This window comes from Wolffia australiana, chromosome 7 (genome assembly GCF_029677425.1).
Source record: "Wolffia australiana isolate 7733 chromosome 7, ASM2967742v1".
In the NCBI taxonomy this organism is placed as follows: Eukaryota; Viridiplantae; Streptophyta; class Magnoliopsida; order Alismatales; family Araceae; genus Wolffia; species Wolffia australiana.
The window spans coordinates 17,556,424-17,568,133 of record NC_135841.1 but is presented as its reverse complement, the minus strand read 5'-3'; the positions used below and the strand labels follow the sequence as shown (position 1 = coordinate 17,568,133).

The 11,710-nt window shown below is 41.2% G+C and overlaps 2 protein-coding genes across 6 annotated transcripts; one reads left to right on the top strand and one right to left on the bottom strand.

The window, feature by feature from the left end:
* The first annotated feature begins 203 nt into the window (after positions 1 to 203).
* Positions 204 to 8,806, top strand: LOC144705326 (uncharacterized). Of its 3 annotated transcripts, XM_078577936.1 has the most exons (16): positions 204 to 686; positions 767 to 852; positions 1,115 to 1,269; positions 1,359 to 1,423; positions 1,924 to 2,118; positions 2,200 to 2,281; positions 3,583 to 3,807; positions 3,888 to 4,021; positions 4,144 to 4,333; positions 4,431 to 4,490; positions 4,559 to 4,810; positions 5,180 to 5,438; positions 5,919 to 6,124; positions 6,225 to 6,275; positions 7,053 to 7,347; positions 8,345 to 8,806. In XM_078577936.1, exons 1-15 carry the CDS (start codon positions 541 to 543, stop codon positions 7,341 to 7,343), a joined length of 2,397 nt encoding a protein of 798 aa, XP_078434062.1. In that variant the 5' UTR covers positions 204 to 540; the 3' UTR covers positions 7,344 to 7,347; positions 8,345 to 8,806. The 3 variants fall into 3 exon arrangements, with proteins under 3 accessions (XP_078434062.1, XP_078434061.1, XP_078434063.1); XM_078577935.1 differs by lacking the exon at positions 8,345 to 8,806 and having other exon boundaries at positions 7,053 to 7,464; XM_078577937.1 differs by lacking the exon at positions 8,345 to 8,806 and having other exon boundaries at positions 205 to 686; positions 2,200 to 2,254; positions 7,053 to 7,464.
* LOC144705327 (uncharacterized) lies at positions 8,454 to 11,710 on the bottom strand. 3 transcript variants are annotated; one of them, XM_078577938.1, is made up of 13 exons: positions 11,552 to 11,710; positions 11,406 to 11,477; positions 11,269 to 11,334; positions 11,111 to 11,186; positions 10,855 to 10,932; positions 10,596 to 10,693; positions 10,162 to 10,235; positions 9,982 to 10,072; positions 9,737 to 9,888; positions 9,089 to 9,131; positions 8,958 to 9,023; positions 8,808 to 8,885; positions 8,454 to 8,722 (listed from the first exon to the last, which is right to left on the bottom strand). In XM_078577938.1, the coding sequence occupies exons 1-13, from the start codon at positions 11,648 to 11,650 to the stop codon at positions 8,624 to 8,626; spliced, it is 1,092 nt and encodes a 363-aa protein (XP_078434064.1). In that variant the 5' UTR covers positions 11,651 to 11,710; the 3' UTR covers positions 8,454 to 8,623. The 3 variants fall into 3 exon arrangements, 2 of the variants coding, with proteins under 2 accessions (XP_078434064.1, XP_078434065.1); XM_078577939.1 differs by having other exon boundaries at positions 10,861 to 10,932; XR_013582028.1 differs by having other exon boundaries at positions 8,660 to 8,722; positions 8,958 to 8,994.

Genomic DNA, 11,710 nt, shown 5'->3' with positions numbered 1-11,710 from the left:
ATTGTTTCAGAAGGGGCCAGACTTTGGCGTTTGGCAATTAACTACAAATAATGTGAACAGTTTGCAATTCATGTGGAGATCGAATCTGGAGTAAATAGCGGATACAGGCAACGGCCAGGATGCACGATGAGATTAAACGGACGGCTAGGATTGATCGATCGGTGCAACGGTTGAACCCCTCCTCTCTCTCACTTCATGTTTCTCTCTCTTCCGCCTGTGTAAGAGAGGACGAACGAACGTCCACGCTCGGCAGGCAGAGGAAGGGAGAGAAACGCGCAGAAACCTCGTTCGATCGCTTCTCGTCGTCGCCGAAACCCTAGAAATCGGCGGAAAAGGTTCGAAGTGCGAGGACGGTGTTAAAAACGCGGGATTCAACGGCGAAAATGACCGAGAAACGGAGGTAATCGAGGTTTTTGTCTGACGGAGCGGCGGAGGAATTAAGGTGCGGCGAGATCTGCGCGGCGATTTTTCATGAAGAGAAAGGGGCGGCAGTGATGTTCGAGTGGATTTACGCTGCTTCCTAGATTGAATGCGGGGGCGATGTCTCCGAGGAGGTCTTTCGATGCGAGGCTGTCGTCCCGGAAATCGGGGAAGGTCTTTTTCGAGGCGCCTGCCATGCTAGAAACTATTCACGAGGTTGCTGTTTACATTCACAGATTTCACAATCTGGACCTCTTCCAACAAGGGTAACGCTGAATTTTGTAAAGAAGATTGTGGGATGACTGGAAGAACGGGAATTTAGACCTAATCAGTTGATTTTGAACAGGTGGTATCAAATTCGAGTATCGATGAGGTGGAATGACGAAACTAGGAGCATTCCTGCCACCCCAGCTAGAGTGGTGCAGTATGAAGGTGAGATTTATTTATTATGTCAAATTGTTGGTTGGGATATTTATGATGTATTTACATATATGTTGGAAAAAATATTGTATATCAGCGACCAGTGATGCACAAACGTCTAAACCACAAAGCGATATGCATGATCTCACAACTTATAATAAAATATGCTGAAATAGATTAGTATGCTCTAATTTTAAATGAAAATATTGTGTGGGATTTTTCTCACAACCGTATATTGGAAATTCTCACGTGGTTATTGACTTCATGTTTGCAGTTCCTGGGTCTTTATCGGATAATATATCTGGTGTTTGGAGAATCAATGATGCTGACAACAGTTTCTCCACACAGCTATTTCGAATCAAGTATGCAAGGCAGGATGTTTCTCTTTCCATCATGGTCTCCTTTAATCTTCCGGCCCATAAGAAGGAGGTAAACTTATGTTTCAGTCACGCATATCTAAGTTCATAGATTGGTTTTCTTTTCTCTAGCATTTTATTATCAATTTTTTTCCTTTTCAGACACTATCCACATCGGGCATTGTCTTGAGATTCGACTTGATCTATGCCCCGAGATTAGAGAATGGGTGAGAGTTCCTTTTCGTTCTTATCATTGGTACCAATACCCATTATCTTAACTTCTTTGTTTTCCAATGGTGTTCATCCTTGATGACGATGACGAGTCATCATTATCCTTGTCATTCGTCTGTGCCAGGATGAGATGAAACAGTTGTCATCGCCATTTTCATCTTCGTTATCATAGTGGCGGACGATGACGATGACGATGGCAATGACAATGGAGGGATGAGTACCCTCCTCTGCCCACCATCTCAAGGTTCTCATCCTTGTTCAAGATGACGGTATGACAGTGAGGAATGCCAATTGTCATCGGTGATTCCTCTAATGCAGAATGACAATGAAAAAATCGTATGCGTCATCGTCACTCACCCACGACTAGGATGTCAATAACAAAACCATCATTGTCTTCATCATAAGATCTTTTTACGATTATTATTTTTGGAACGTCAAATCATAGTTTCTATTTATACTTCTTTTGTTTTTACGAGATTGCTTTATCTCTTTGCAGTATTGAGATGCCTTTCAGTATTGACTCCACTTCTGCTGCGGTGCATGAATTCCGCATACCTCCCAAGGCACTTTTGGGGCTGCATTCGTATTGTCCCGTCCATTTTGATTCTTTCCATTCAGTTCTTGTGGATCTCAGTGTTCACATTGCTCTTTTGAAAGCTGCTAACCACTCACCGCCGCAGAAGGTATCAAGGTTTGTGGCGATTCTGACCTTTTGTGGCTCATTTTGGATGTGGTTTCATTTTTATGATTTTGGGAACGTCTAATATTACAGTTACTGGTATGCTGATGGAGGACTTAATGACGGACTGATCAGTAGGGAAGACCAAGTATGTCTCTTTAATCTCTTTTCAGAGGTCAAGATTTCGTTTGGGCATATTGATGCATGCTTCTTATCAGAGATGATTCCCTTTATAGTTTATTTTATAGATTCTTTTTTGAAAATATGATTCCATAATAATTATTAAGATTTTTGAAAATCTAATAACCATATAAAATCAAAATACTTTTAGCTACTGTCAGCCATGGAATCTGCTTAGGGCCATATTGGTTCTTTCTTTATTTTGTTATTTGTCTCAGTGAGCATTATGTCTTTAGGATATGGGTTATCGGGTCTCATGATTTCCCTTCCCTCCCAAGATGCTTACGGTATCTAAACTGAGAGCACCCTTTCTCAACGGATCGTTGAGGTTTTGGTTTTCCTCATCCTCATTCCCTCTCAGCTATTGGAGGTGTCCACCCTGTCGGAGTCTATCCCTCTCAGTGATGTCCATTTTGCCAGCCTTTTGATAATCTTCTTGGCAGCGGCAATGCTGCCAGAAACCGTCAAGGATGGCCCTGTTTCCCGATACGGACATTGTCAGTTTGTTTGACTCTTCTTTTCTAACTTAAACTGGATATTGAAATGTCATTTCATGGAGAATTTTAATAGGGATGGTGAAAGCAGTTATAAAGACATCTAGTGTGAATAATTCTTTCTCCAGTGAAAAGATTGAAGGTGCTTAATATGTGATATGATCTGCTTAGGATCTTTCTAAGCAATTGCAGAATTTGATAAGATAAGCTATGAATCAGTGGCGGTGAAAGAAGGAAACCGATTGGATTTGCCATTCCCTGCATTTGTCGTCAAAAAGGAACAGATAATAATGATGTATGTCAATATCGTGAATCGAGTCTCCAGAACAAAGAGTGTTATAACTATGATAAGAAGGCAAAATTGGAAGAAGAAGATGAAACGGAAATGAAGGCCAAGTTTGCTTCTTATTCTCCTCCAGACAGCTCTCCCGTATTCCAGCCATGGCTCAGCAGCTATTCGAATTCTTGTTCAGTAGCCTTTGACCAGGATCTCCTGCCATATATAGAGATCGCCTCCAAACAATCTTGGTTGTCTGACCCAGCATGTGTTCATCTGGGTTGTTACTTATGCCTTGCAGCTTGTTGGCACGCCTATTCTGATAGGAACGAGGAAGGATCCTATCAAAATGCTGGTGAACTTTAATTTACTTTTCACAATGACAGCAGCTAATGACTGCATTAATCTCCCTTCATTTACTTCATCGTTAGTCTTATGATATTTCCTTAAAAAATTACCCATTACGTTTGTTTATGTAACATCTTTACAATTCTGGAATTCATTAGATCCGGTTTGAATGTTTAGGCACTGAATGGATTTCTTAGAATGAGCTCCGATGCAATTGATATTGTCAAATCATTAGCAACTGCACGTGATGCTCTTCTCAAGGATCTCCTATACATCAGCGAGGCAATCGACGAAACAATTGATGATTTAACTCATTCTATATTAGTTCCCATCAACAGCCAGGTTGGCGATGGAGACAATGGTCGTAAAAGTGTGGGAGATCAAGCAAAGAACAGTTTAGAGGTGCGCTGTATATTTTTTATCTCTCTGGATCTAGACTTCATTTTACTCAAGTTGCAGATCATTCTTGGATTCGCATGCAGAAGTGGAATGGTACGGTAGATGTTGGAAACAATGTGATGCTCGATTCACTATCTTATGAAGAGCTTTTTGAGGCTTTTAACCATCTCGGTGGGGAACTTTCTAGCCTGTGGAATGCATTCCTCAAGTTTCATAGGTGACCTTTCTTGGAAACCAAAAAATTTACCTTCCCGTGCTCCTCATTCTTTTTCTTTTCAAATAATAACGATGTGTGTTTTAAAAGTATATTACTAAGATTTAACTACATTTAATTCACAGGAACAACAGAACTAAAATTCTTGAGCATCTTCGTGAAGCATGGAGTGCTGATAGAAAAGCAGAATGGTCTATTTGGATGATTCACTCAGTCATGGCTGTTCCACATAGATATTTAAGAAGCGGATCCAATGAATCATCTCATTATAGTGTGCTAGGCAAGGTTTCCATGCCCCGCAGATTTGGTGACGATGTAATGTTTTTGTAAACTCTGCCCACCAAATTGTGGAAGATTGTGATTTTCCAACACCATTCCAAATCATGGCCTCTCTCTCTTTTTTTTCATGTAGCCAGCTCAGGCAGCAATCACGCGTGCTGAACTTCATCGGAAGAGTATTATGCAAATGAAGGCATGTCCTCTCTTTCTTAATTTATTAATATTCAGCTAAGTATTTGAAAACGATGTGTTTATTTTCAGATGAACAGTAGATCAATTCAAGATATGTATATTTTCGGTGATCCATCTCGCGTTCCTGTTGTTCATGTTGAGCGCCATGTCATGGATTTGCGTCTGCATGCATCCAGTCGAGCATCTTTTTCTGGCGCCCTTGAGAAAAATATTTTGCCCCACACAGAAATAAGAGAAAAAACACATCAGAAGCAGCCTGATGGGGATGCTCAAACAAGCAGTCGCACCCTGAAAGTTGTTGTTTTTGTGCATGGATTCCAGGTGCGTTCATATTGTATAACGTGATTTCTAGATTGACATTATTCGTTTTTAGTGTTTAAATCAATATTTTTGTGTCCCCACTTTTATTTTCATGTGACCATTTAAATATGCGATGTGTAGTCTTTAGAAGATCACACAAATTCTTTAGAGGATGATGTTGCCTATATTTTTATGTGTACCCTCTCTTTCTTAATTATAAAAACGCAAGTTGTAAAACCATAGCCTTTCCGTCTTTCAAGTCCGTCAAATTTTTGAATACTGACTGCCACTCAAGTTTAGCTTTAAAACTTGAATTATGACTCAACATTTAACAAAACACAATTGATGACAGTGAAGATATCAGTCTCGTTTTATTTTCTCGTTCGGCAGGGCCACCATCTGGATCTGAGACTTGTTCGCAACCAATGGCTTTTAATAGACCCCGGAGCCGAGTGCCTCATGTCAGAGGCAAATGAGGACAAGACTTCGGACGACTTCAGAGAAATGGGCAGCCGGCTGGCAGATGAAGTCCACGCTTTCATCAAAAAGAAAATTGGCAAATATACCCGTGCTGGAGGCTGCAAAGGGATCAAGCTCAGCTTTGTGGGCCATTCCATTGGCAACATCATCATCAGAAGCGCCATTACCGGTGCCCTCCATCTCCACCAATTTGAAATTCCCCTTTCCTTTGCCCGTTATTATATCACATTTACATTTTTATAGCAATCTTTTTCATCTGGGAAAAAGCGGTGGTGCCTACCAGTGCCATGTCCTCAACTTTGCATCTGAGAAGTGATTGACAAATTTGTCCTTTATTTTATTTTTTTACGTTGCCCTTTCCTGGGGCATCTTCACTCTTTCCGCCTGTCCTGTATTTTAACTTTCAAAAAAATTTTGATTTCACTATTTTGCAGACTTTCCATCTGCCCTTAATTTTAGTTTCGACCCCACCATTTGGATCTCAGAGAAAATGATGGATCCCCACCTTGGCTATCCGCACACTTCTCATTTCTCCTTTATTTTTAGTTCTTAATATTGTATTACTGTATTTTATTTAATTAATTACATTTTATTTATTTATTTATATGTAGTTGATTTTTTTTTTTGACACCATGATGTTGCATCTCAGAGAAAGTGATGGAGCCGTACCTGGGAAATTTGCACACATACATGTCTCTCTCTGGACCTCATCTTGGATACTGGTACAGCTCCAACTCCCTGTTCAACTCCGGTCTTTGGCTTCTGAAGAAGATCAAAGGCGCCCAGTGCATCCACCAGCTTACATGCACCGACGATCCAGACTTCTATAACACCTTCTTCTACAAACTCTGCAAGGTAATCAATCACCGTCTAATTTCCTCCAAATTCAAACTGCAAAAGGAAAAAAACGCATTAATTGCCATTAAACGGTTGCGCTATTTGGGCACCTTCGCAGAGGAAGACGCTGCAGTACTTCGAGAACATTATTCTTCTGTCATCGCCCCAGGTACCCATTTCCGAAAAATTTCTTTCTTTACAGTTTTTAAAGGGTCGGCAATCGATTGGAGCCTTCGATCGGATCCATTGGATAGATCACGATGATCTTCCTGGATTGGTATGATCAATTGGAATCTACCGTAGTTGATTGATCGATGATGATCATCATCAACAAAAAGTTATCCGTCATTTTTGGAGAGAAAAATAGAGAAAACAATCTTTCTGTTCTCTCTCTCACTGAACCCAAAACCATTTTTCTATTGGATTTGCCATATGGTAATGGCCAATTGGATCATAGGTTCATTGTAGACATGGTCATTCTGTTCTTTTTGTGTGAATTTGTGCGAATTGTTCGTTCTGTTCCGTTTTCCGAACAGAACAAAAACAAATTCGAACAGAACATCGCAGAGACCCCCGTGTGCAGTTTTTTTGTTCGCTTTGTGCGAATTGAGTCTAATTTTGTGCGAATGTGCGAATTTTGTTCGTTTTTGAAAAAATAAAGAACAGAATAAAGAACAAGGCCCTATGCGGTTCTTTTGTGCGAATTTTTTCTTCGTTTCAAACTAACAGAACAGAACAACCATGTCTACTTCATTGCACCTAATGAGCCGACCTGATCAAACTGGCTGATCCGGCAGAACTTGCACCTATTGGTCTGATCTCTATCCGGCAGATCTGATTCGATCTATCAAATCTTTCAATCCGATCGGATCACCGATGTCTACTGTATTTCTTTTGGTGGGAGTGATGAAATTAGGAAAATGGTTGTATAACTTTGATTCTTCAGGATGGTTACGTCCCGTACCACTCGGCGAGAATAGAGCTGTGCCAGGCGGCATCATGGGACAGCTCGAAGAAGTCGATGGTCTTCCTGGAGATGCTCAACGAGTGTCTGGACCAAATCCGGGCTCCAACCTCGCAGCGGCGCACCTTCATGCGCTGTGATGTTAGCTTTGACTCGTCAGCCCAGGGCCGCAATCTTAACACCATCATTGGCCGTGCCGCCCACATTGAGTTCCTCGAGACCGATCTCTTCGCTCGGTTCATCCTCTGGTCCTTCCCTGACCTCTTCCGTTGACCCTGTAAGTAATATCCTCTTAATCTTTGTAAAATATTAATTACACCCTTTATCCCAGTATTTGACCATGTGTATATGTCAAAGATACTGACCCCTTAATCCAATTGGCACCCTTAATCCACTCTTCTCGTTGCAAAGTCTTGATTACACCTTTTAATCCCAGTATTTGACCACCAAGTAAGCTACAATCGTCGTTGACTCCGGTCAAAGTCAAAGAACCAACCCATATATGTACCTTTTTTACCGGTCTTTGACCATCAAGTAAGCTACAGTCGTCGTTGACTTCAGTCAAAGACAAAAAACTGACGCATTAGTCCACGTATCCTTTAATCCCAATCTTTGACTGCCAAGTAAGCTACACTCTTCATTGACCATGAGTCAAAGTCAAAGAAACCGGCCCATTAGTCCAGGTGGCACCCTTAACCACCTCCTATCTTTGCAAAACTTTGTTTATTCCCTTTAATCATGGTAATTGGCCACCGAGGAAGCTACACTCTTCTTTGACTTTCAGTCAAACTCAAAGGAGTGACCCATTAGCCCACGTGGCATCTTATTTATGCCTTTAGTCCCAGTGTTTGACCACCGAGGTTACCTACCCTCTGCTTTGACTTTCAGTCAAACTCAAAGGAGTGACCTATTAGTCCACGTAGCACCCTTAATCTCCTGTTATCGTTGTTAAATCTTATTAACAGTCATTAATCCCAGTGTTTAACCACCAAGGATGCTACCCGCTCCATGTACCGTCAGTCAAAGTCAGAGAAGGTGAACCATTAGTCCACGTGGCACCCTTAATCTCTTTTTATTGCTGTTAAATCTTACGAACAGTCATTAATCCCAGTGTTTGAACTACCCTGCTCGTTGACCAGCAGTCAACGTCAAAGAAACAGATCCATCAGTGCACGTGGCACCCTTAATCTTCTCTGATCGGTGTTAAATCTTACTTATCCCCTTAATCCCAGTGTTTGACCACCAACTAAGCTACCCTCTTCGTTGACCGGCAGTCAAAGTCAGCCCCGGTGGATACCCTCTGAATCGGCCACGTGGCAGCTGATCAAGCCTCTCTCGGTTTCCATGACCCGCGCTGGCATCGAGAAGAAGAAGATGCAGAACAGCTCAAAAGACTGTCAGAAGATCCCAGCCGTCCATTCACACTCCCATCAAGAGAGAAAGAGATCTAGCTAGAGAGAGAATCCCGAAAAAGATCGTCTTTCGAGATGGGCAGACAACATTGATGTGATGGGTATAACCTAGATAAGGCTCCTGGACGGATGACGGATACGTCATCCGGTGGAAAAATCGTTGACTTTGACCGCCGTGGCATCCGCCAGGAAGAGGCTTCCGGAGTCGCACCAGCCGACCATGACGTCATACTTGGAATCCTGACGCCAGCACATGGGTTTTAAGTAGAAGGCAGAATTTCGGGGGGGTTTTGTGTAAATGTTAAAATTATTTTTTTTTTCTTACTTTGCTGAATCCTAGCCAGTTGGAGTCCCCTCTGAACGAGAACAACTTCTTGCCCTCTCCCCATTGACCGCAGAACACCTGCAAAATATAAATTTGCGGAGGAATACCCATCGAAATCTATCTCTTTAAGAACACTTGCTGGATTCACACCTCATAATCGATGCCTTGCACGTAGATGTAATCTGGGCTGATCGATGAGAAGGAAATACCAGTTATCTGAAAATCCATTCAAATGAATTTAATCTGATGCTTTGATAATATAATTAAAGTAAGTAGAAAACCTCATATTTCGAGCAGCCCACCCATCTAGCTGCAGCTGACCACCTGCAGCCGACACCCCGGAAAAGAATAACAACCCATGATTTAGAGAAATTGAGAACCGAGGTTACGGCTTGGCCATCTGATTGGATCATCAGGACTGATTGAACGGCGTTGATCCATACGAGATCTGATCAAGAGGATCCATTTAACTGCCTCAATCAATAATCGGATCGGCCAAGTCGATCAGATCAAGATGGCTGTTTGATAATAGATCGGTCAATCCTTGCTGGATTTGGTCAATTTGACAGGATTGGCCCATTTATGGTCTTCGTCTAGAAGAAGAGTAGAGAGATAGGAATGATGGATAATGTGAGAGGGCGAGAGGGAGAGAGGTACTGTAGAAAATGACAAAAGTAGCAATGTTAAACGGAGAGAGAACTAGAAAGAAATATATTTTTTTTTGAAAGAAAGGAAGAGAGATCTTCTTTTTATATCACAATCCATTAAGTAGATCAATCGACCAGGATCATCGAGGATCAGATCAATCCTTGATCCAGATCATAGTGAAGATGAACCCTGGCAAAAAATTAGACGTATTTGTTCAAAAAAACTAAATGAACACCTGGGTAGAAATTGAGAATGAGGTGAAATTGGGGGTTGAGATCAACCTTCGGGGATCGTAGACGGTCAGACAACGGTCTGACCCTCCGACGGCAACATACCCAGATGGAGAGCAGCTGATGGCATAGATGAGGTCGCCTACGGAGCCAGTGACCCGTTGCACACAGCCGCCGCCAGTTCTCAGATCCCATAGTGTCAGCTAAATTAATCCCCAAGACGGAAAGAATTACAGACTATGATTAATGCAAAACCAATTAAATTAGGGTAAAAAAAGCATAGGAGATCCATCAACCTGGCTACCCTCAGCAACAGCTAGCACGCCGCTCCCACCGCCACTATGTAAAGAACCGTTCAAGAAAGTTGAATAATTTGGGTACCATAGCCTGAACCCACATAAAAATATAGACAGAATGAATTAGTGAAAATGAGGAAAATTCAAAAGTCAAGTCCAGGAAGCAGTAGAGTCGCTAACGTTTGATAACTCAGCAAGTGAATGTCTTGATCGTAAATATCAATACTTTTGCAGAAGCTGTGGACCACCGCAGTCTGAGAGGAGTAATCGGCAATAGTAGACAGAGAAAGTGAGAAGAGAGAAAGAGAGTGTAGTCATGGTTTTGATCTGTGTTATTTTAAATATTATTATAAAGCCATAGTTTTATCACATTTTTGTTATGAAACCATGTTCGGAAATATATAAAATAAGAACTATTATGAGACAAGAAATGAGAATCAGCTAGAGTTATTGCAGATAAGCACATCCGGACATTACATTAAAATTTCATTCATAGAGACAATTTTTGTCCACCTAATAGTTGAATGAATATTCCGACAAATCATTAAACCATAAATAATGGGAATTATCATCCTGGACAAAGAATCTACCAAAAATGAATATTAAAACAATACCATGGATGATTGACGGGGACTGAAGCATACTCCTGCCCAGCTACCCTCCCCCACACCGTAGCCACGAGGTAATACAGAGTATGAACGACCGTTGATGTCTGAAAATGAAGAGCCATCAAGACTATTAATATTTCATTTTTCACTTCAATTGACTGTTCTAAGAATATTTTACAACAAGAAAATTAATATTTCGTAGAAAATATGAACAAACAAGAAAACTGATATATTAAATGAAACGAAGAAAAACGATGAGAGTAACCTGCACCATTTTCATCGATTTCTGACACAATCAGTTGACCATAGCAATCAACTGTGCCCAGCATCAAGCATGAAGCTCCTGCACAGATCCACCGCAAAAAATTCTAAGATACCCACAAAGTCAGTCAAAGTTCTTTATCAAGAGTTAATTAATTCCGAAAACGTTTCTCGCGATTATGGATGTAAAGTAATGAAAATGTTTTTCTTGTTTCATTCGATGTGAATGAATAAATGTTCCAGCAAAACAGGATGCCTACCATCTGCGTCAGATAGAGCAACACTCTGAATTTCCGAGTGATGCGGGCACCGACCCACTAAATCTGATTGTATAATCTTCAAATAAAACAAGTTAACATTAAACAATGTATACGGCGCGAGCAAGAAAAAAAATCACAAATTTTGGAAATTTCCATGCCTGGGTTTGAGCAGGAATTATGAGGCCGTCCTTCCCTTCAGCAGACAAAACCCCATCGAGTGACATCTAGATAAATAAAAAATACAAATTTAATAAGCAAAACCGACGGCAGAATATTCAGTCCACGAACAACCCACCTGGAATCTGTAAACACTTCTTCCAGAAGCCAAGAACACGGAGCAAGAATCGCCATGTCTGTCCCCGTTAACCTGATACTTTCCATTTGAATGAGAGAGCAAGCTTAGGAAAATATACAAGAACAGTATACGAGTGTTCTTCGCACTTGTACTGCAAGTCTCGTAGTCTGGATGCTGCCCGGAGATGGATCACCGATTAGAGAAGAAGGAATAGTCGCCTTGCGCACCCCCTTTGCCGTTAACATCCTTCTCCTCCCAAATTAAAATAACCGCGTATTGTTCTTTCTTCTGATCAATAGTTCAGT

Coding starts and splice junctions, on each gene's coding strand:
- LOC144705326 (XM_078577936.1), top strand. CDS start 541: ATGTCTCCGAGGAGGTCTTTCGATGCGAGGCTGTCGTCCCGGAAATCG. Junction 1,424..1,923: donor GCCCCGAGATTAGAGAATGG/GTGAGAGTTCCT, acceptor ATCTCTTTGCAG/TATTGAGATGCCTTTCAGTA. Junction 3,808..3,887: donor AAGCAAAGAACAGTTTAGAG/GTGCGCTGTATA, acceptor ATTCGCATGCAG/AAGTGGAATGGTACGGTAGA.
- LOC144705327 (XM_078577938.1), bottom strand. CDS start 11,650: ATGTTAACGGCAAAGGGGGTGCGCAAGGCGACTATTCCTTCTTCTCTA. Junction 10,694..10,854: donor AATCGATGAAAATGGTGCAG/GTTACTCTCATC, acceptor CTTCATTTTCAG/ACATCAACGGTCGTTCATAC. Junction 8,886..8,957: donor TGCAAGGCATCGATTATGAG/GTGTGAATCCAG, acceptor TATATTTTGCAG/GTGTTCTGCGGTCAATGGGG.